At 40.1% G+C, this 22,740-nt stretch overlaps 1 protein-coding gene across 1 annotated transcript; it reads left to right on the top strand.

The window, feature by feature from the left end:
- The first annotated feature begins 1,844 nt into the window (after positions 1-1,844).
- On the top strand, positions 1,845-22,319 carry c1qtnf12 (C1q and TNF related 12). Its single transcript, XM_040038130.1, has 8 exons — positions 1,845-2,938; positions 14,410-14,514; positions 14,643-14,754; positions 14,929-15,113; positions 16,601-16,709; positions 18,075-18,168; positions 20,158-20,236; positions 20,323-22,319. The coding sequence occupies exons 1-8, from the start codon at positions 2,759-2,761 to the stop codon at positions 20,419-20,421; spliced, it is 963 nt and encodes a 320-aa protein (XP_039894064.1). The 5' UTR covers positions 1,845-2,758; the 3' UTR covers positions 20,422-22,319.
- The last annotated feature ends 421 nt before the right edge of the window (positions 22,320-22,740 follow it).

Here is a 22,740-nt window from a genome sequence, read left to right as displayed (position 1 = left end):
TCATTAATTACTTTTTCACATAGAAATTACGTAGGTTTCAGGTGTGGAGAGCTTTTTTAACATCACAATTTAAAAACTGCATTGTGGATTTACTTGGGTTATCTTTGTTTAATACTAAAATTTGACTGATGATATTAAAAAAATAAACAAATAAAATATATCATTAAAAAACATTTAATTGTTTATACATTTATTATTTATTTTAATTTAAATAAAAATAAATAAGAGATCAGGAAGGGGACAAAAACGTTTTCACAGCACTGATAGCTCACGGATTCAGGAAAAAATGGTAAATAAGTTAAAAAAGCAAAATATTTAAAAAAAATCTTTAAACACTTAAAATTAATCAATAAATTAAAAGTTAGCTTATAGACAAAACTTTAAATAACTAAAAGAAACTGATACATAGCCCATGCAATAGATACAATTTTAAAAACAATTAAACACATACTAAAATGTAACATTTTTAGCTTTTGAGTATAATTAAATGACTAGAACAACAACAGATAAACAGTTATACAAAAAAAATAAAAAATAAAATAACCGACAGTAATGCTAAAAGTAACATTAAAATACTAATGAAGGTTCATCTTAAAAGTGGAAATAGTGCTAGATATAAGTAATCAGTGGTCTATTTTAGTGGTCTAAAACAGAAAATATTTAAATTTAATAGATATTTAGAGTAAAGATGATTAATTTAAAAAAAAGTAAAGCATTAACAAAGGTTAGTTAAATGAAATTACTGTCAATATTGTAAACAAAAAGTAAATGCCAGGGAGCTAAGCTGAAAATTGAAATTAATATCTCAAAGCTTCAAGTTAGGCATCTTGAATTTACTAAGCCAAAAATGGAAAATATGAAAAATTGAAGAACCTAATGTCACCTTAAGATCTATGTATGTGTGTGTGTGTGTGTGTGTGTGTGTGTGTGTGGTAAAATTAAAGCTATAAAAAGCACAAAACACACAAGAACCATAAAAACCATAAACCATAAAACTTTACACATGTTTTACTATTTGCTCCAAACTGCCAAACGTTATTTATTTATTTATTTATTTTTATTTTATGTTGAGCACAAGACTTTTTCATTTTATTTTGGATTTAAGATCACGTATTTCCTGGACTGATTTTGTCGTCTGCTGTTGAGCTTGGTGCTTCTTGGCTGCAACTTCCTGCTACGTCTTCGCACAAAAGGCAGGAAGTGAGATGTCACTGGTAAATGTTTGTATTTCACGCCGCTACCTCTAGATGGCACTGCTTTAAAATGTAAAATTGGCAAACAAATGAAACGGCAGTCTAAAATTTTAAGTTAAAAAAAATAAATAAAGTATGTGGTATGCACTCATGAGCTAACATGTTATTTATTAGAAACAATCTGGCAGGGTTGAATTCCTTTTTGATGAATGATTGTAGAAATACCCAGACCAGTAATTTATTCACATCAGCCATGATTATTTAGTGAAACATGCAATTTCTACTCCTTTCCTCTGGGAGTATTCAAAGAATTGAACACCAACACTGAGTAAAACAAACAGGTATGTACTGCAGTCTAGATTTCTGTCCCTAGCATACTTTCAAACAACAGATTACACAAGATAATGCCTTAAGGTCACAAAAAGGTGCATGAAGTAGTTTTTACTTCTAGCTTGGAGCTTTGGTAAATCAGGCCTGTATTGAGGCATAGACAACTTTGTACACATCCCATAACTTGTCTGCCAAGAAGCTCTTCAGAAGTGAGATAAAACAGAGCTGAATCAGCTGAGGCTGCCAATAGAGAGAGTCAAAAGAGACGTGGAGAGAGAGAGAGAGAAGGACAGGGGGAGGGAGAATGGGTGATGATAAAACTCCACTGTGAGCCCTCCTGTAAGCTCAGTCAGAAAGCAAAGGAGCAGCTGGGACCAGAGAGGTAGGGAGTGCAGTGGAGCAAGGCAAAAAAAAAAAGAAAGAAAGAAAAAAAGAGACCCACCGGGCACCTATATCTCTGCACATGGACTTGTTGGGACAGTCAGTAGGCAGCACCTGAGTGACCACTTTAAGGAGAAAATAAGGCCGGCTAAGATCAATACAGGACTTCAACTGTCTTCTCTTTGGCATCCCCGTGGATGCACGCAGATTGATCTGAATACTGATCTGCATCTTTTGATCTGAGCCCAACTTCTGTGGATATTGCAGCTTTTTCCAGCTACCACACCAGTCTGCTGGAGCCTGGACTCTATTGTTGAGTTTAAGAAGCAGCGGGGGAGAGCGAGGGAAAAGAGAATATTGCCATCCATCTCTAAGTCCTTACAGCCCACCCTCAGCTTTGGACGCCCCTCCTCTCAGGCTCTTCTTTTGACCCCCTGTGCCCTCCACAACACCCCAACCCAACCCCCTTCAGCACCTCCACCCCCCCAACAGAGCAGAAAGCGTGAAAAATCTCACTAATGGGTTTATTTGCTGTCAGATCTCCACAGATCTGTCATTCCCTTGGACCATTCTGCTTGACACATTTCATAGTTGAGTAAGCCTCCTGGAAGTCTGGCTAGACTTAGCAGTGCCCCTGCAAACGCTGGGCTGGCTCAGAGCTCATCAAGAGGGGAGCAGCAGTCAGTCTGACAGTCTCTTGGACAGGGAGTCCCTGAAGCTGCATTCCTCCAGTCTCTTGTGTTTGTAAGCCTCGTGGGCATCTTCAGCTTGCGTCCAACCACACGACTGGTCCTTTTCCAGAAGATTTGGGTTGTTTCTGCAGGGATTCAGGTGCTGATTGAAAGACTGTGAAGATGTGGTGTGGGGCTATGCCTCTGGCCGTAGTGGCTGTGGTGTTCTGGACCCAGTGTGTCCTTCTAGATGGAGTGGATGCCAAGAAGGAGAGGAAGAGGCCAAAGGAGCCCACTCCACAGCACACAGAGACGTACAACACAACTCTATCCAACAGTGAAGAAGTTGGTGGGACCATCAAGGTATTAAATTCCAATGCAATTTCTTTTTAATATATATTTAGGACTTCAGATTAGTTTAAGGTTGCCTTGCAGATATGTGACATATACCTGTCAGCACAGGCTGTATAGAAATAGATAAATAAAGTGTGGCAAAGGTCGGGGCAGGTGTGCCCTGCCAGGTCAGGCCTCATACAGTTTGACGGACCAAAATGTGTGAAGCTCTAAATAGATGACTTCCCAAGGCATGCCAGGAATGTGGACATCTAAAGGGTGATCAATGCGTCAATTAGTGTGCGCTGCGGGTGCCTGCCTCCAGTGTTTCAGCTTATGTGAACAATTCAGGGTGCAGTAAAGCGAGATGAGGTATTTACAAACCTCTCAACACAAGAACAATGTTTTTATTAGAAATGAATCCCGCTTACATAACAACATTGCTGCGGTACACTTCCATTTTCAGGAGCAACAGTCGGCCCTTGACTCTGTTATTTATTGGTTTATTGCTGGTGTTGCATATTTGTGAAACTTTCCAACAGGCTATTTGTTTTGCTTTCAGCCCACCCATTATGTTGGCATTCTCATGTAACTCTCACTGCCCTATATACCAGCCAGTCTCGCGGTAACCTCCACTCCTTTCCCCCCCTCTTCTAGAAACCACACAGTGAGGTCTTCTTTGTGTCTCTAAGAACACTTTGTAGGTGGTTGTGGCCTGGTGCTGTTTATTTGACTTGGTTCGCCCAGTAAAAACAACAGCTATGAAGGATGACCTTGTGTCAGCCCTGAATCTTGCTGAAGATTGCACCCCACCGGGATCTCGCTGGTCTGCCTCGTCCCACAGGGAGCAGGGTGTCCTCACAAACACTGCTGCTCTTGGATTGCCTTGTAGGCAGTGATGTGACTCCTGGGAAAGTTAGCTGGAGAGGTATTATAGTACCTGTGGTGATGTTTTTCCCAGCCCATTGACGCTGTCATTCACAGGCCTACCCCGACTCCGCTGTGTCTGGGACATCCGATAGGGGCGGTGTGGCCCTGAAAACTGGGGCAGCATGCCGTGTAAGCCCCTCACAAAGCCCCATAGAAAGGGCCCTGAAAGGGAACACCTCTGTGAGGATTATCCCCCTTTGCCTCCCTCTCTAACATTCTTTTCATCTCATCTCCCACAATCACAGGGTAATGGCATAATCACTCTTAAGACGCAGTGTTATGCCCGACAGTGTCTTTGCCAAACACTGTCACCTCTGATAGAACCTGAGATTTAAGCGTGACATCTGTGGAAGAGGTTGCAGTGAAGGTTGCATTTGTCAGTGCCACTCTTTCTGGGTTTCTTTTGGCGGGTATAGAGAAAAAGAAAAAAAAAAAAGCATGCCACACATCATGAAAAGTGGTAAACTTGCTTGTCTTGGGTAGTTTGTTAGTTTATCCTATTACACATCTGTTAGGGCTCAGAGAAAACAGCACGTCCATTGGAGCTGTCTTGGCAAGCAATTTGTATTCTCAAACAAGCCAAACATTTACACTCCAAATTTACATTTTTTCCCCCTTGTGCCCAGTGGAAACAGTTCTTATGATGGCATTCGTTTTCTATCTGACCAATCCTGTGTGTGGGCTGCTGGCAGTGGGCAGTCAAACCCTGCATTCCTCTGGAGATTTTCCATTTGAAAGTGATCACAACAGTGAGGTGTGGAGCTACGCTGTGAGAGGAATTTTTTTAATGAGATGATGAACATTTCAAACAACCGTGATCTCTGCGAGCCGTCACGTCTCAGAGGTTTAGTACAGTGCGTTAAAAGTACAAGGCTTATTGTGCACCCTGCTCTAAAGATGAGAGGAATCTGTCATTGCCGAGCGCAGTGAGGGATCTGTGATGGCTGTAATGGAGGGAGTCAAGTCAAACATCACGCCTAGCGTGTTGAGTAATGGCTGGGTTTAGCCTGAGGTGAGGGTTTTTGTTTCCTCTCTCTCATCTGTAGTGATGATTAATACAGCGGCGTGTGGGACCTTTTGGATCAACCCACACATTGAGACAAAACTGAGTCCCTCAGGAAACAAGGCCACTGTGAGAGCACACACCTCCCACCGTTGGTGTGAAGAGTCCACAGTAAACTCTAGTTTCAGCCTGTCAGACAGTCAAAAAGGTTATGCTTATTTAACCTAATGGAGTCATAAAACAGAGGGAAAAAGAAACAAATAACAAACACTGTTTTGCGTTACATCTGAACTTGGGCAGTAAAATAAACCACACTGTTGTGTTTTCACCTCCCAGACACAGAGCGGCTGTTTTATTTGGATTTTGTCTGCAGCTTCAGGTTGATGCTGGATTTATATAAAAATCCCTTAATCTTGCCTGATTCTTATCATGAGTTGGTCATGTTTCTGTAACTGCTATATCCAGAACTTCAGCAGTAAATTCATCAACTGTGGCTTAAAAAAAACCAACTGCAGAGGTCATTAATCATGGCAGGATTTTACTGAGAACCGATAATGTAGACGCATATACAGCGCACTCCGATATGAGTGAGGAAGAGGCAAAGTATTGTATATAGTGTATAAGTATATAGTGCTATGTATTTCTTCAGGTTTGATTAGCTGATTTATTATCCATCCATCCATCCATCCATGCATCCATGCATCCATTCATTCTCTGCTGCTTATCTGGGTTTGATTTGTGGGGACAGCACTCTCAGCAGAGAAGCTCAGACTTCCCTCACCCCAGCCACCTTCTCCAACTCATTCAGGGGGACACCGAGACATTCCCAAGCGGGTCCTGAGTCTGCCTCAAATTTCCAGGGGGCATCCTAGTCAGATGTCCAAACACCCTCAATTGGCTCTTTTCGATGTGGAGGAGCAACCACTCTACTTATTTTTTTATTGTACCTTGAATATAATGACTACCCGGGTCAATGTTAGCTTGTGTTAATGCTAGCTAGAAACCGAGGACACACTGGAGGGATTATATCTCTCAGCGGGCTTGGGAATGTCTTGATGTTCCCTCGGATGAGCTGGGAGAAGTGGCTGGGGAGAGGGAGGTCTGGGCTTGTCTACCTAGACTGCTGCCCCAGCGACCGAAAACTGGATAAAGGGCAGAACATGGCCGGATTGCTCCTTGGACAGATTCAGTTTTGCTAAATTTAGACTCTTTTCTTGCATTCAAGTGACTTGTAAATTAGTCACCAGGAGCGTTCCTAGTATGTGGTTATATAACATAGTCCAGAACAATATTGGAATCATGTAAAAAGAGGAAGATCTCCTGAGTTTTTACTGTGAAGTGGCAAACTGTGATCTGTGATGGCACAGCATAGGTAATGCTTTTCAACAGCTCATTTTACCTACCACAGGGAAAATGAGCACTCACTTCCAATTTCAAAGCTATAATTTGTACACAAAACAGATGTGACACAACGATCAAAGTGTCTTTCAGCTTAGATTGCTTTTTATATGAAGAGGAAGCTGAGATTGTCTTGAGCATAAACACAAATTTATTCACTTTCTCTCGTATGCTAGAAGTGCAACTTTGTTGGGACAACAAAGAGGCAGTTAGAAAAAAGCTCAGGACATATTATGAGAAGAATGTTTGACCTTATCATTAAATAATAACTACATTTAATTTACACTTCCAAATATGCCCCTGTGTGATAGAGTAATTATGTTTTGCACACTGTGTTTGCCAATTGAGTAATAACACAGTGTGCAGAGAGCCGAGTCAACATTGCATGCTTAACTGTATTTACCTCTTCAGTGATAAATCTTCGAATCAATCTGTGTCTGTGAAGCGCAGCGGTGGGGAACACGTGGGCGGATGCATGACAACTGAGATGCACGCAGGTTAGCAGGATCCCCTCGTCCCACACAGCCTGGGGATCCCTGCCTTCTGGGGCGGTGTTGGCCCAGCGTAAGGCCCTTCCACCCATGCATGGATGACTGCACAGGGAGCAGTGCAGGGATGTAAAAACAAGGGATTAGAGATGACTCTTAATCATCCTGTCCAACCTTAAACCTGCACGCGGAACACTTTTATCATCAGCAAAATGTTTCATGTTGTCGAGTGTGTACGAGCAGGTAGAAAAACAGATAAGGCAGAAGTGAAAATAAGATAAGTTTTTTTGTACGCACACGGAAGAATTCAGGAGCTGCCTGTAGAAGAGTAGAGTTTCAGTATCTGGTTGCAGCCCCAGAGACATGTTTTAACAGTTGTGTTTGTGTTTTTGGTGGCACGCTGCCCCAGGGAAATATTTCCAGTTTTATTGCTTCAAATAAATTCTACTTAATTTTCCCCAAACTACATGACAAACACATTTAAAGCAGCGTACGAAAAGATTTATTTGTGCAGGCCCAGGTCGGTCTTCTGTGGATAATAAAATCTTATAGGCTTCCGCGAATGATCAACAATCATCACAACTGATCCACTAATTGATCCAAAAGCTCTAAACTCACCATGCTGCGGGTTAATAAAACCATCTATCTTCACTCTTATGGTAAGACATGGATGCCAGGCACAAGCAGTGGAAAATGATTTGGTGTATTTGCTCAAATAATAAGTACTGCACAATATTTAAGCACTTTCACTTCAGTATTTGAAGTTTGTTTGCTTCGTACTCAACTTTATTCGGTTTAAGAAGCAACTATTGTGCTTTTTACTTCACTCTGTTAAAGATTTTGAACATGAAGCAGTAAAAACTACCAATTTGAAAAAAGGAATAGAAAAGAATAAAGATATTTTAAAAATTGCTCTCATGCAAAATGAACACTTACTTTTTGATGAAATCAGAAAAGTTGCCTCTTTCTCATTTCTCTATAAATAACTAATGCATCAGCTTTAACACTTACATAATGGTAACACATACACTGAAAACATGTACTTTTATTCTTAATCCTAAAACACTGACAAGCTTTACTTAACAATATTATGAAATATAAATTACAGGATTTCTTTCTCTCTGCCATTTAGAGCTGGGTCGCTTAGCCCAAGCTGATGACCACAGGCAGGAAGCACAGCTAGCCAGGCTTTTGATTTTGTCTTGTTTTATAATACAAGGTCAAATTATGCATTAATGAATGAGCTTTAGAGTTGCTTGCAGATAAACTTTTGTATCTTAAGACACAGCAATGTTAGCTGTTTCTCTCTGTTTCCCAGTTTTATGCTAAGACAAACTGTAGCTACCAAATTTCGATAAATAAATAACCTATAAATAAATGAACTAAAAGTTCTCTTTTTTAGGCAAAATATTGAATGCAAGCATTTTACTTATAAGATGTAAAGTTTTGTATTGTTACTTTTGTGCAATCTACCTGTACCACAGGCAGCAAAACAGAACCATAGCATGACACTACCTCCACCCTAAGTGCCTGCTGCTGTAGTATTCCTAGGTTTAAAAACTTCCCCTTAACTCCTCCCATCAAACCTCTTGTGATTGTGGCCAAATCGGTCAGTTTCTGTGTGGGTGACTAAATTTCAGGTCAAACCTGAAGGTGTTCATTTTGGAGCAGGGCCTGCTTATTTAGTCGGCATCTTCTCATTCCACGATGATAAAAAACTGGCTTCACTGTTGATCATGACGCTGGTGTTCCAGTGTTTTCCAATTCATGGCAGGCTTGAGGCCTTGGTGGTTCCTGGATTGTTCCTGAATATCCTGACCAATTTCCTCTTATCTGAGGGTGACAGTTTGGGTTTTCTTCCAGTCCTTGGCAAAGTGGTGGCACATTAGAATAGCTTGTACTCACCTAGGATTTGAAGTTGCTTAGACTTTCCTATTATTCTAAGAACAAACAAAACAGAACAGCTTTTAGTACCAGTTTGTTTTTCTGCACATTCAGATGTCTGTTTAGAGAAATTAGACTAAACATAGTCAAGTGGTTTTTGTTCCTACACTGCGAAAAAATAAACTATTGGTCAGTCCAATGAGTGCTGTCAAACACATCTTTTTTATGCCGGTGAAGAAAAAGTACCAGTTGTAGTCAATCATGGTCAATAATGAAAAAGGTTATAGGCCTTGCCTTGTCGTATTAAAAGACTTTATAGAACCTTCATTACCACTAAGTGAGTGTATGAATATTAGATTAGGGAACACCACAAAGTCAAAATTGTGCAACAATTCCTCTATTTAAAAGTCATTAAAGATGAATGCTCTATAATCATTCCACTCTAGAAGAAGAGGAGCCCCATCCAGCCTCTTCCACTTATACTTATCAGAGTCGCAGAGGGGCTGTAGCCTATCCCAGCTGCCATCGAGCGAAAGGGAGGGTACAATCTTACGCTGGCCAGAGAGACATACAACGATTTGCACTCACATTTACACCTTTAGAATCACAGATTAACCGAACCCAAACCTGCAGGGAGAACATCAGGTCGAGGCCCTGGACAGATACTGGAGTTGAAGTCAGGACCTTCTTGCTGTGAGGCAACAGAGCGAACACTGCTAACGACTGCATCACCGTGCTGGCCAAGAACTGCTCAAATTAAAATCCCCAAATGACCATGCATTCATGCTTGTACAACTACAAGTTGAAATTAAGCTCCAGAGATAGTAGCAGGGGGAAACAAGGTAACTTGTTTAATCTGTGCAGAAAACTCAGAAGAGTGAATTGTATTGTTTTCTTGCATAACAAATAAGATATAGTCATAAGTCATTTGTGAACTTTAAAATCGCTGAGATGGATTTGATATTTTCTCTGCCAGAAACAATTAAAATCATAATTTAATGGATTAAATTAACATCCATCCATAGATATTAGACTTTACATTCTTAAGATGAGAGTCTGAGTAATGAGACGTGATTTAGAGCCCCATCATCGACCAGGGTAAACACTGTCTAAAAGATTTAACGTTTCCCACCTTCAGACAGAATACCTGACACATTCTCATGGTCTGCGTTGGAAAGGCGTGTGCTCATACCCGCTGAGAGACGAGGCCACTTTGAGGCACTCGCACATCAGCGGTGATCAAAGCCAGAGCCCCGGTGTTCTTCATCAACTCTACGACGTATACCTGGATCCACTCCCCGTTTGTTCGTCACCTATACGTGCTGATACTGAGCTATGCAAAGGAATCTATAGTTTACTTTACAGCATAGCAGCGAGTGAGGGATTGAAGGCCTTTCGACAGGTTCTTCTTTGTCATACAGCAATATGGTTTTCATGTCTGCATGTGTGGAGTCTTTGAAGTTCTCGGTTGAGACATACACCCAGCTGCATGCAATGAATCAGACAATTTTTGGCAAGTGATGCACTTTACTGACAGTAGAAACAGACACAAAGAGAGCACAGTATATTTTATAGAAAAAAGTTTCTAAAGTTGATGATTAAATTATTTATACAGTGATTTGCAGTTATATTTTAGCTTAGAAATGAAGGTTATAATTACCGTGGTCAAAGCCTTTCTTCTTTGAGCACAGAAAATCCTTCAGGGCAAGGGTTTAATGGTTTAATTGCAATGGTGTGTATTAAAGAGGATGCCAAGCTCAGAGCATGGCTGATTTCCTGGCAATGATAAGAGGTGTAATTACCGGGCACATGTGTGGGCCAAATTAACAGTTTTATATCTTTGACACTGACCAAGAACAAATGTTAAGTGTTTACTTTTTCTCAGTTGAGAGCCTGCCGGTCCGCCTCATCATCTCATTGTGGGTCTGTTTCAGATTGTACTGAGTTGTCTACAGTTCCAGCATCAGCATGTTGATTTATAGTATTTATCCAAGCTCACAGAGCTGGTATGTTACATTAATATTGTTTTGTTGTTGAGAATTTGACAGATTTATAAATCAAACTTACAGCCAGCAGGTGGTTAACATAGCATAGTATATAGACTGGAAAGATATAATCTGGCTCTATCAGAAAGTCCAGGACCTGTTAAGCTCAGTTATATTTGTTTTTTTAAGCACCGGAGCCACTCCAGCTGTCATAAGGTGACAAGTGGGGTACACCCTAGACTGGTTACCGGTCTACTGGAGGGCAGAGATGAAATAATTCATAGAAATCATGTTTTTTGTTTGTTTGCTTTTTGTTAAATAAAAAAAAAATGCCGTGGGGACTGGATGAATGTTAGGAGACGATGGCATAAATCTGTCACTGTCAGTGCGACTGACGGTTGCCCCCTCCAACCTGAGTGTGTTCCTGCTAGAGGTTGCTTCCTGTTAAAAGGGAGTTTTTCCTTCCCACTGTTGCCAGGGGCGTGCTGTCTCTCTCTCTTGTGCGTCTCTCCGTTATAGTAGGATCTTCACTTGACAATATAAAGTTCCTTGGGAGGATTGTTTGTGATTTGCTTCATATTTTATATAGATGAAGCAGAATTGAACCGAGACTTGCGTCCTATTTTTGGATTCTTTTTTATCCCTCTAAGGTCAACGTAAGGTTTGTTTTCACTTTTCAGTCTAGGAATAAAACCATTTATTTAGGTGCAGAATAATCTCTATAAACAGACATCCAAATATGAGCATGTTTGTTAGTCTGTATTAGGTTCGAGTAATAGCCACCAGTCACATTTGAGCAGCCTGTAGTTGAGTAAAGGTAAAATCTGGATACAGAGCACGGAAGGCCGTTGCCTATTGTCTGTAAACAATTTAGGTTTTCATTTGTTTTTACATCTCTATTCATTCAGAGCCCCAAAATATTTGAGACTAGCTGATTGGTTCCAATACTGGGCTCAGATACTAAAACTGCCTGAACCATGCACATTGAAAATAATGTGACACGTTCATAGGTTCATAGGTCTTGATGAATAATGATGCAGGAAAATGCTCTGTTCTACTCATGTTGGACCATCACATCCTCATTGAAAGGCTGAAAAATTGGGTTGGTGTATCTGGAACTGCATTAGAGTGGTTCTCCTCTTATCTCCATCACCGATCCTTTTCTGTGGCAGTCTCCGATTTTAGGTCATCCTCTACCTCCCTCACTTATGGTGTCCCTCAAGGGTCAGTTTTGGGGCCTTTATTGTTTTTAATATATCTTCTCCCCCTCCAGCATATAATGGGCTCTTTTGTGGACATTTCTTATCACTGTTATGCTGATGATATTCAGTTGTACGTTTCTTTTATGCCCGAGGATTTATCTAAGCTTCAGCGTCTGAATGATTGCTTAGATTTGATCAAACGTTGGATGGCTGCAATTTTCCTACAACTCAACGAGGGGAAAACCGAAGTCCTCGTATGCGCCCCTGATAGATTTTTATCGCAGATAGTGAAAGCTCTCGGTCCTCTCTCACTCTATGTTAAATCCTCTATCAGGAATTTAGGTGTCACCTTTGACTCGAGTCTCACATTGGATGGGCATGTGAAATCTCTGGTTCGGGTTTGTTTTTATCATTTAAGAAATGTGGCTAAGCTAAGCCCGATTTTATCTCGCTCTGAACTGGAGATTGCTATACATGCATTTATTTCGTCACGCTTGGATTATTGCAATTCGCTGTTTATGTGTCTAAGCAAAGGTTCTCTGGATCGTCTGCAGGTTGTGCAAAACGCTGCAGCTAGGCTTTTGACAAAATCCTCCAAGTACTCACATGTGACACCGTTGTTATCTCAGTTACACTGGCTTCCTGTTAAATTTAGAGTCAATTTTAAGATCCTGGTCTTGACCTACAGAGCTGTGCACAGACTGGCACCAGCCTACATCTTTGATCTGCTACAGCCCTATGTCCCTAGCAGGTCTTTGAGGTCATCTGATCAGGGCTTACTTGCTTTAAAAAATACTAAGAGGAGAACTAAGGGTGACAGAGCTTTTGCCACTGTGGCCCCGAGACTGTGGAACTCTCTCCCCCAAACATTAAGAACTGTGGACTCAGTAGCTGTTTTTAAAAAACAACTCAAAACTCACCTTTTTAAAACTGCTTTTGGTTAATTTTTTGCCTGTTTTATTTTCTCTTTTTAAATCTTTTTATGACTTGTAATCTTATGTGCAGCACTTTGTGATTCTGTCTTGAAAGGTGCTATATAAATAAAAATTTATTTATTTATTTATTTATGAGCTGGCAGTGAATCAGTGATCTTGAGAGCTGCTGGATTTTCTTACTTTTGAAGTGTTGGATTAACTGTTTCCCTCTGTTTTCAGTCTTCGTGCTAAAATAAACTATCAAGCCAGTGGTGTTTGCTTCATATTTAGGAGATGGAAATAAAAGTAGTATCAATCTCGTCATCTATATTTTAGCAAAAAAAGCACATTTTGTTAAACGTTTGCTTAAAAGCTTATAGTATTGTTATGTTAACGAATATCATAAAATAACTTGGCCTCCAGTTTTTTGGAAACCGTACTGAGTGAGTAGTGTAAAGGTATTCTTGCCCAAATCAATCCCTTTTATCTGTCTCCAAGCCTCAAAATCGCAACAAAAACAAAGATCAGTTTGACATGCAGCGCCTGTTAAGTGGTTTATTTTGCCTGATGTCAGAGAAAAGAGAAAATCAGAGAGTGAAAAGCGGTGTGTGTGTGCTGCAAATCCCCAACCATGAAACAGTTTTTTATTCCAGCCTAACAAAAAGACACACAAGGATTTACTCTGTTGCGGTGGAACAAGATGCAAGTCTTTAACGGTGAAGAAAGGGGCATGTTGGTTTAGCAGATAAGTGATCCATGTCCCGCTGCCAAACCTAAACAAATTCCATTTCAGACAGCTCACCTTCATGGCTCGTCTTTATCTCCTCTTCCATCTCAGCTGAAGACTCTTGACATTTGGGGAAGGGTTAGGGTAAGTTTGTGAGCTTGCTGTGATTGGAAGTCATTCAGCCTCACATTTTATAGCAAAATGAAAACAAGCAAGTTGTAGCACTACGTATAAAAACGTTTCACCCAGAGGACTTCCCCCCGTGAGATCTCACTCACCTAAACAACAGTTTCTTACCAATTAGTTATCTGAGAACATACACCCTGATTGGAAAACACACAACCCTCTGTTTATATACTATATTCATGCCATCTTACTTATTAAATTTTCCATCATTAGATCTAATGAGCAGTATTAATAAAAAAATACTGGTTTGTCTTTTAGTGAGGGGGAAAGTGTTGGCCACTTTGACATGTTGTTATAAACTACAGTAATTGAGGCTTGCGGTCCACAGAATCGACATTACACATAGACAGGCAGACTCATTTTTCACCAGGGTGCTCATGGAAATTTTCATGTGCTGAAAAGAAAAAAAACCCAACTACTCTTAACAAAGTTTGTTTACATTCATTCCAGCCTGTTGGGCAAAATAAGAAGTGACGTGGCACACGAGTGAATTATCTGGAATGAAAAAATAAGCACAAGGTAAAGCTTTCGGAGGACGATGGTGACTGATGGGCAGTTGAGAAGCTTTGCAGTTGACTGAGCAAGAGAGACAGAAAGAAAGACATTTCCCTGTTTGACCAAAATTACTATAAAATATATGATTATTATATAAATTGAATAAACTTTTTAAAGGTTTGTCTGACTTGAAATCTTGACAGAGGGCGTGTGTGGATTGCAATCATGACGTTATGAGTCGACACTCACGTTGCGCTAATAATTTATACAGACTTCTGTTCTGGTGCAGGGTTCTGATCACCAGAGGGTGGATCCACTGGGATCATGGATGGACTTTGTGAAACGACCCGTTGGAAACTTTCCTGGAAAATGTCGCAAACGCAAACGACCACTGGTAAACCCAGAAGATAGGCTATTTGTCCCACAGTTATTCAAAAATGTTCACTTTAAGCCATTTTATGTACAAAATTTTTATGCTAAGTTGGATACATGATTATTTTTTGTGTCTCTGTCTTCCATTAGCCAGGCCCACCCGGTCCTCCAGGTCCTCCAGGTCCCCAGGGTCCTCCTGGCTCTCCTGGGGCTCAAGTAACTCAAGAAGTTCTCCTGCAGGAGTTCAAAGAGATGATTAAAGGTAGAAGCCTGTTGATTTTTTGTCCCAATTCATTTATTCTCCTTTTTGGGATACAAGGTTGTTCTTTTCTTCATCTTACAGTTATACACCTTTTTTATAATTACAATATAATCCTGAGAGAATAGTTTAAAAAAATCCAATTGAGTCACTGTGTGCTGGGCATGTTTCTGTCAGAGGCTACAGAGAGGCGAACAGCAGCCTTGGACAGACAAATCAGCCCCAGCCAGCTACCTACAACCATCCTCACCCTGGAGGGGATTACCTCGTACCGCAGAATAGAAGAAGCTTTCCACTGCAAGCTCAAGGGACCCGTAGTGGTCGACAAGAAGACTCTGGTGGAGCTCCAGAACTTTCAGACAGTAAGTTTGTTTGAAGCCGAGTAAATGTTTATGAATCGGTCCAGCTTTGTTCCCTGCTTGCGGCTGAAAAACTAAAGTTTTGGCTAACCATCCTCTGCAGGGTTTCACATTTTGTTTCTCTGTCGTAACCCTGAAAGAGTAAGTGTTTGCTAATCACTGCTTACTTTGCATGTGGGAGAATTATGAGGGGATCATCCCCTCACTGGTAACTGGCACTGGCAAAGCATGCAGTGCCACTCCAAGACTCAGACTGCCTCTTTGGTCAAAAATATCAGCTTTTTCTATTCTACACATCACTCTCTGGGCAGCTTACAAAAGGCACTCTGTCTCAGACTTGGAATAAAGTGTGGAGAGGACAGAAATAGACACTGTTTGAAACAGCATGCTGTAGTGGAAGAACTATGCCCAGTTAGGACTAGCTGACAAGGCTGGAGGAGGGTGCATTGGGCTCTGCACACTATTAAACATGCAAACACAGAGCTATGTTAGTGAAGACGTGTTACTATGGCTTTGGAAAGTTTTAATATTTTTGCGGAGTCAGAACTATAGAGGCACACAATGAGACAAAGGATAAAAATAAGGTCTGAGTCCAGGGGCCCTATTTATTAGAGATTCATGGTTTAGACTCCATGTGTTAAATGTGATAAACTTTAACTCATGTGCCGCATGTGCTCAGGGATAACACATTTTGCATTTTGTAAGATAAATTATTTTGAACTGGGAATTATGCAGTAATCCAAAAATAAAATATGGAACTGTTGCATTAGAACCTAAATATTAATAATTACTAAACAGTGGTATATAAAGGGCGGGTAAAATAACCAATAGTCACTGCCAGTTAGGCGTGTTTTAAATTCCTGCCAAAAAAGTGGATGAATCAATCCAGCCCATATGGGGAACACAGTTCACAGTCTATCAAGACTCCTACCAGCAATCCCCTATTTATCACTTTGATTTGCTATTCTCCTCCTGCCTGATCCTCAGCGTTCCCATGCTACATCAGCATTTAGGTTTAGTAGCTGCACGTTTGTGTAACGAGTGAAAAATCCCTGGTTTGACCTGGGGAGGACGCACAAATTCCTTTGGGGTTGCATCAGGAAGAGTAAAGAAAAAAATCTGCCAAATCTAACATGTGTTGCTACCCATCGTGGCGACCCGATATGGATAAGGGAACAGGCGAAAATAGCTTATGCTCCTTCACATCAGTAAACCTCCATGTGAAAAATGGAACAGCCTTGTCTCATTAATGCCATAATCCATGCAACACCTTGTGCATAAATGAGCCATGGAAGCAGTTCTGTCATAACTGTGCCACAGCGATGAGAAAGGGCAGTGGCTGTAGGATTGTTTCTGCTAAAGTGCCCTGGAAGCACACACAGAAGACATACCGTACTTAGTGCTCTGTAGCTGGGCCTTTATTTTGTGGTCCTGTATACTGTTGCCATAAAACATATCCATTATCAATCTTTTTTTTCCTGCGCTTCCAGCCGCCTGCTAAAGGAGCTTTCCTCAGAGGGTCGGGAATGGACCAGTCGACTGGGAGGTTCACAGCTCCCATCACAGGGATCTACCAGTTCTCTGCTAATGTCCATATTGGTAAATCACAGTAACTTTCCTATAAAGCTTATTACTGTAATATAGCAAAGCCTTAAAGCCCCTGCTCACTAATAGACCACCCAGATAGGTCTTGGCCCTCTTTTTGGATGATTAGACCTCCACTAAGGAGTGAGGGCATGCTTCCATTCTCCTCTTCATGCTTTTGTTGGCTTTGTTAAAACTGTTAAACTTATCACAGTTTTGTGATAAGAAAAGAAGCCTTGATTCTAATCAAGTTCATACATACACACATCATTGAAACCTCGCTGAAGCAGAGACTCTCTGAGCAGCTTAGCAGAGAAGCAACTGTTTACAGAACACCCAAACAAGCTCTGTTTGTTTGACGAACCACTTCTCGTGCCATAAGAAGCTGCGATATGATTTTACGTCCAGTGCAAATAAAAAGTAGCGTCTCATTCGTCTGACCACTTCATTGTCATCTTATCATCTTCTGATCCTTGAATGTTTGAAATCTGGCCCATTGTCAGACATGAAAAAAATGATCCTTGGCTTTGTATTATAGATGGGTTTTTAAGAATTGGTGTTAGCTTGTAATAAATGCGTCACCACTTCACCATTAATCCACCGTTTGTTTAATGTCTAAATTAGGAGTAGTGGGAAATGTTTGAGCTACAGTAAATAGTGTGGCTGAAACCGTAACACTAGACTAAACTGATGTATCATTGCAACTATAAATCCCTAAAAAGTTCCTTTTAAAAGTTGATTTGAACCCTTATGTGTGGAAATCCAGTCATTTAATTGCCTGTTTATAATTAAGACGGTGATTACAGGATATATATATATACATACTGTGAGGCCCATTTTCTTAACCATTTATCCAACTTAGGGTTGCAGAGCACGGGAGCCTTTCCCAGCTGTCATAGGTTGAAAGGCAGGGTGCATGTCAGTCTATCACTAACACTGAAGGCTATCGAAATTCAGTTTAAGATTTATACCTTTAAGACTCCTACATATAAAGGATAACTTAAATATTGGTAATCCTTTATGCAATGATCCTTTTTTTTTATTGAAATGACATATTGTATCTGTTAAAAGAAAAAAAAAAGATGGTAAAATGTCAAAGGAAAAGATTAAAGTAACACGTTCAGAAGCAAAAATCACATCCCCACAAATTTACAATTTTTTTCTTGTAAAGTTTCCTTTTTTTCATAACCTTTGCACTTCAATCTTGAAATGTTAAGAGTTTTTTCTTGTTTCTAGTGTAGTTTTAGCCTTATTGACCTATGCTGTTTCGTCTTTGTCTTGTATTTTAGCCTGTTCTAACCTTATAGACTCTTTTTGATGTTTTAGCTACTTTTGTAACTCTTGCTGTCCTATCTTATTTGATCACTGACCATTTTACAGATCACAATGAGGTGAAGAGGAGCAAGAGCCAGCTTAAGGCCAGGGACAATATTCGGGTGTTGATCTGCATCGAATCCCTCTGCCACAGATACACGTATGTATCCTGTAAGGTTGTTAAATATCCTGAAGCTCAGTCTCCTACAGACTCACCCCCAAATCCCCTCAATTATGCACCTAATCTTTGTAGCAACGTAGTTTTGGCACGTTAGTGAATAATATCGCCACCAATCACAAATAAAATCAATCTCGAGTAGGTTTCAATATTACTACAGTCATCATTTGCATTCTTGAGATTCTTGTTTTGTCAATTTACGTTTGGCTTTTCTCCTCTCACAGTCATATTTTAGTGGTGTTTAATGCTTCCTTAACTTTCACCAGAAGTTACGAGCTGTAAAAGGGGTTGTCTGTTACACTTTGTGTGGAACCAGTTTGGCATTTCCTGTATAAAAACAGAGCAGGTCTCTAAAAGGAAATGTCCTCTCATTTAGAGGCCTTGTCCTTGTCGCCTAACTAATCTTCATAGACTCACCTTTGACACTGCAGGCAGCCTGTTACATACAACAGCACAGCAGAGAACTGCTCTAGTTTGGGATGTGCGAGGCAAATAACGAAGCATCAGATCAGTGGGCCTGAAGGGCATTTATTTTATTTTATGTTTTTACAAAACCATACCAAATCCAAATTCTTTCCAGTATTTCAAAATTTCTATTTACATAAAGTCAGTGAAAGCTGTTGAAATGAATTGTTCCCTGAAGTCTCCCCTGGACTGTGCAGAGCTCCACAGCCTCCCTTTCAGTGTGGTACAATGAGGGGAATGCATAAATAATATTATTATGATGGGTTACTTAACCCAAAAGAGTGCTTGGCTTTTGCTTTTTTGAGCCAAAGCCCCAGCCAGTCTCGCCCTCCCACTCATGAAAATGCAGAGAATGTGAAATGAGGCTCATTGTGATGGCAGTTGGAGGGAAGGCCAATATGATTGATTTGCCATAAAAATGTATCATTTTCCACTAAACAGGAGCCAGTGCTCTCGATGTGTGGTTAAAGGCTGCAGCTATGTTACAGCCATCTGTGCAGCCTCTGAGAGTGCTCAGTTGCTCAAGGAAAAGTTTGACCTTTGGGTCAAACTCGTCTTTATGCTCTTTTCTTTCTGAGAGTCAAACAAGAAGATTGAGATTATTCAAACAACTGTATCATGGATTCTGAAGCTGCCACAAGAAGCTAGCTAAGACTTGAATAATACAGGCCTAAAGGCTGGACAGCAGCCATATGGCATGCGCAATTCACGAATGAAAAATACATATTTCCCAACCAGTTGGCGAGAAGATGCTGGAGGTTGGTGGCAACCCCTGGGGAAAAATGGTCACAAAGAGGTACATGGTGTGGCACCAAAAACCTGTTTGCGGTTGCTTTGTTTCCTAGCAGGTTGCTATGGTCACCAGTGTTTTGCATGAAGATGCCGACTTATCTGCAAATAATTGCCATTTACTCGCCAAGAGGTCGTGAAACTATGAAGAGTGCCTGCAGTCCAGAAACAAGGACTGTTCCCCTTCAAAGTAAAAGTTTCACTCTTTGCAATATTGGCACAACTTTTACTTTGATGGTGAAGTTCTCAGTTTGCATCAGCTACTGGTTTGCCATGGAACGTGTGGCACATGGCAGCATTTTGAATACTATTAAAGAGTATTATGTGATCAGTGGAATCAAATGGCTCAAAAATACAGATCCAGGATTTGTATGGAGAATACATTTTGATTGTTTTCCAAGGTTTTTTTTTTTTTTTTTTTTAAGTCTGGAGCAGTCGATTTTCCTGACATTTTACCAATAGACCCCGCAAGCCAGTGTGTAATAGGCATAAACAATCAACACATAGTTTCCCTGTTTACCCTTAAACTATGTCAAAGGAATAATTCCTCTCATCTAAAACTTGGCAGTAAAGTGAGCATGCATATTTGGCCAATGACTAACTATCCCTTTAATATAAGGCCTTTTACACTTGGATGAAGTTTATGGGGTTTTAAAGAATGCAGCTTTGACATGTTTGAAAATTACTCAGAAATGTTATTTTTTAATCTGATTGCAGTTCACTGGAGATGATCGTTGGCTTGGAAAGTAACAGCAAGATATTCACTGTCAGCGTGCAGGGACTGCTGGAGCTGCAGGTGAGCTCAGGGACACACAAGAGTAAGACATAAAGTACTCTTCTACACTCTTTCTACATTTATTTGTATTTGTTTCTGCTCTGCAGGCTGGGCAGTACACCTCCATATTTGTGGATAACGCAGCCGGTGCTTCCATTACAATACAGAACGGTTCAGATTTCATGGGCATGCTGCTTGGTGTATAGCCTCAAACACGAGCAGGGCATCCTCCAAGCTGTCCACTGCTGCCTTTTATTTTTTTATTTTCTTTCAATGGACTGCTTATGAGCACCGCCACACAGGACCAAACCACAGGGGAGGCTTGAAGGAAGGATGTAAGGCTGACATTGACTTGACTGCTTGTCAGATGAAAGTCAGTGAAAGGACAGTGTGAAGCACTCATGGACTGAGTTTGTTTCTCACAGCGCACTTCCACCTCCCCCCCAGGAACTTGGACGCATGTTGCTTCACAGATAGAATAACCTGAAAATAAAATGGAGAATATGTTTGTTACAGTATATTTTTCATGGTTGTTGAAGACCTTTGCAGTAAACCAAGATTTTTTTTTCATGTTCTCTGTAGTGGTTGAAAGAGCTAGGGAACACAAAATAGTAAATTTGTGCATTTAATGTATATTGACATTCATGTTTTTGTCTTTTCTATCTATTGTCTAAACACTCATGAACTATAATTTTGTTGGATTAAAATCCAGTTTTATTATATTATATGGTACATAGACTCCTTGAGTACACTGGACAGTTAAAATATGCTCAGTAGACAGGCCTCATGTGGTATTGTATCATAACTGTTGCTGCATTTTTAGCCATTTTAGCATCAGTTAAGACTGAAATATTCAGCGGTGAGAGGATGGATTAGTTGTATAGAGTCCCACAGACCCACAATCCCACAAATTTTGCTGATCCTCTGACTTTTCCTCTACAGCCAATACGTGATGCTTACATTTATCATTTTTGAGTTAAATATTTGAACAATAATGCCATGAAATTAACTGTTTGCTCCAGAATAAAATGTAAGCTAATTTCATCTGTGATTCCTGATCTTTTCAGATGGTAATTTGACTTGTCCCACAGTTTTGTTTATGACATAATTTTAGTGCCAGTTAACAAATGCTAACATCCCTGTGGCTAAACGTCACCAATTTAATACCATAGACTGTATATAAAAAAATGGATGTTTAAGAAATGAAAGTACTACAACGTACCTTAAACTGCATTCTATCGATGGCCAGCAGGGGGGCAACTAAATTTTTTTGCCAAAGAAGTATGTCTGAGAATGGTCTTCCGCTCTCTTATTCTATAACTTCTGTAAGCAATTTCCAGATATTTGTTCTCAATTGCTAAACGGGAATTCATACTATCAATTCATAGTTCATGTCCATTTGTGCAGGTATATTGCTACACTGAGTGAAGGATTTTGTGTATGCTTGACTGGAGTCCTTGAGAAAAGCCTTCAGCATGTAACAGATAAACAGAATGCTGATTGGCCGAAAAAAGGAAAGTGAGTGAAGAAAGAGTAGGAATAGCAAACCCCCCCCACTAAAGATCAAACAGTGGCTGCAGTGGACACTTTTTATTGTTTGTAACATTTGTAACAGTTTCACTTCAACACTTTGTATGTTGTAACTTTGGTCTTCTCTGTGGTTGGCGGAAGGTCCAACAACAGCACAAGCTGCCCTCTGGTGACAGCAAATAGCTAAAACATGTAGACAATGGTCTGCAACGCTCTGTGTGGTGACCAGTACACAACAATGCCAGTTGCTTAAGAACAACAGACTCATGTGCAGCATAGTCAGTTTCTATTGGTGATGGTAAAAACTTGACTGTCAAAATGGGTCTTTCGAAACCAGTGCCTGACTACATCCATATTTCATATACAGTCTGTGGTTGACACCTAGCCTTTTAGACTATAGAAAGAAGAGTTTTGCAAATACTGCTGAGCATTTTTATCTTCAACTCATCTGAGAGGGAAGAAGTTAAAAGTTTGTGATCTCATCCACCTTGTGTGGATACTCCTTTTCCACCACCTGGATATGTGTCCATATTGTTTGCGACAAATGCCAATAAATTATTAGTTTTTAATGTCATGTCACGAGCACCTTAGTACCACCATTGTCAGTCAAAGGCTCACTCTTTTTGCCATTTTTTATCTCACTCTCAAGCAGCCATTCTTCTGCTTCATGTTTACACCTGGAATGGTCAATGCAATACATTTATAGGTCAGTTAGTGTATAAGGAAATTAATATACTCCAGTTTCCCTGTAAAATATTGTGTTTTTACAGCTTTTTAAAGATTACGTAGAACAATGTTTGGATGAACTAAGATTTTTTTATACAGTCCCCTATGTTTTATCTTTTACAAACCTTAAATATTTTTATTGTATTTTATGTTTTTCTTGACAAATACATGTTTGTAATTTATCATAACTGATATATTAGTAAGTTTGGGAAGCATTGAAATTTGATATTTATGTTTGAGATCCACAGTTAATGCCATAATCTATACAG

This window comes from Simochromis diagramma, unplaced genomic scaffold (assembly GCF_900408965.1).
Source record: "Simochromis diagramma unplaced genomic scaffold, fSimDia1.1 OVJJ01000061.1, whole genome shotgun sequence".
Taxonomy (NCBI): Eukaryota; Metazoa; Chordata; class Actinopteri; order Cichliformes; family Cichlidae; genus Simochromis; species Simochromis diagramma.
Note: the sequence above shows the minus strand (reverse complement) of the source record. Positions and strands in the feature narration are given on the sequence as shown.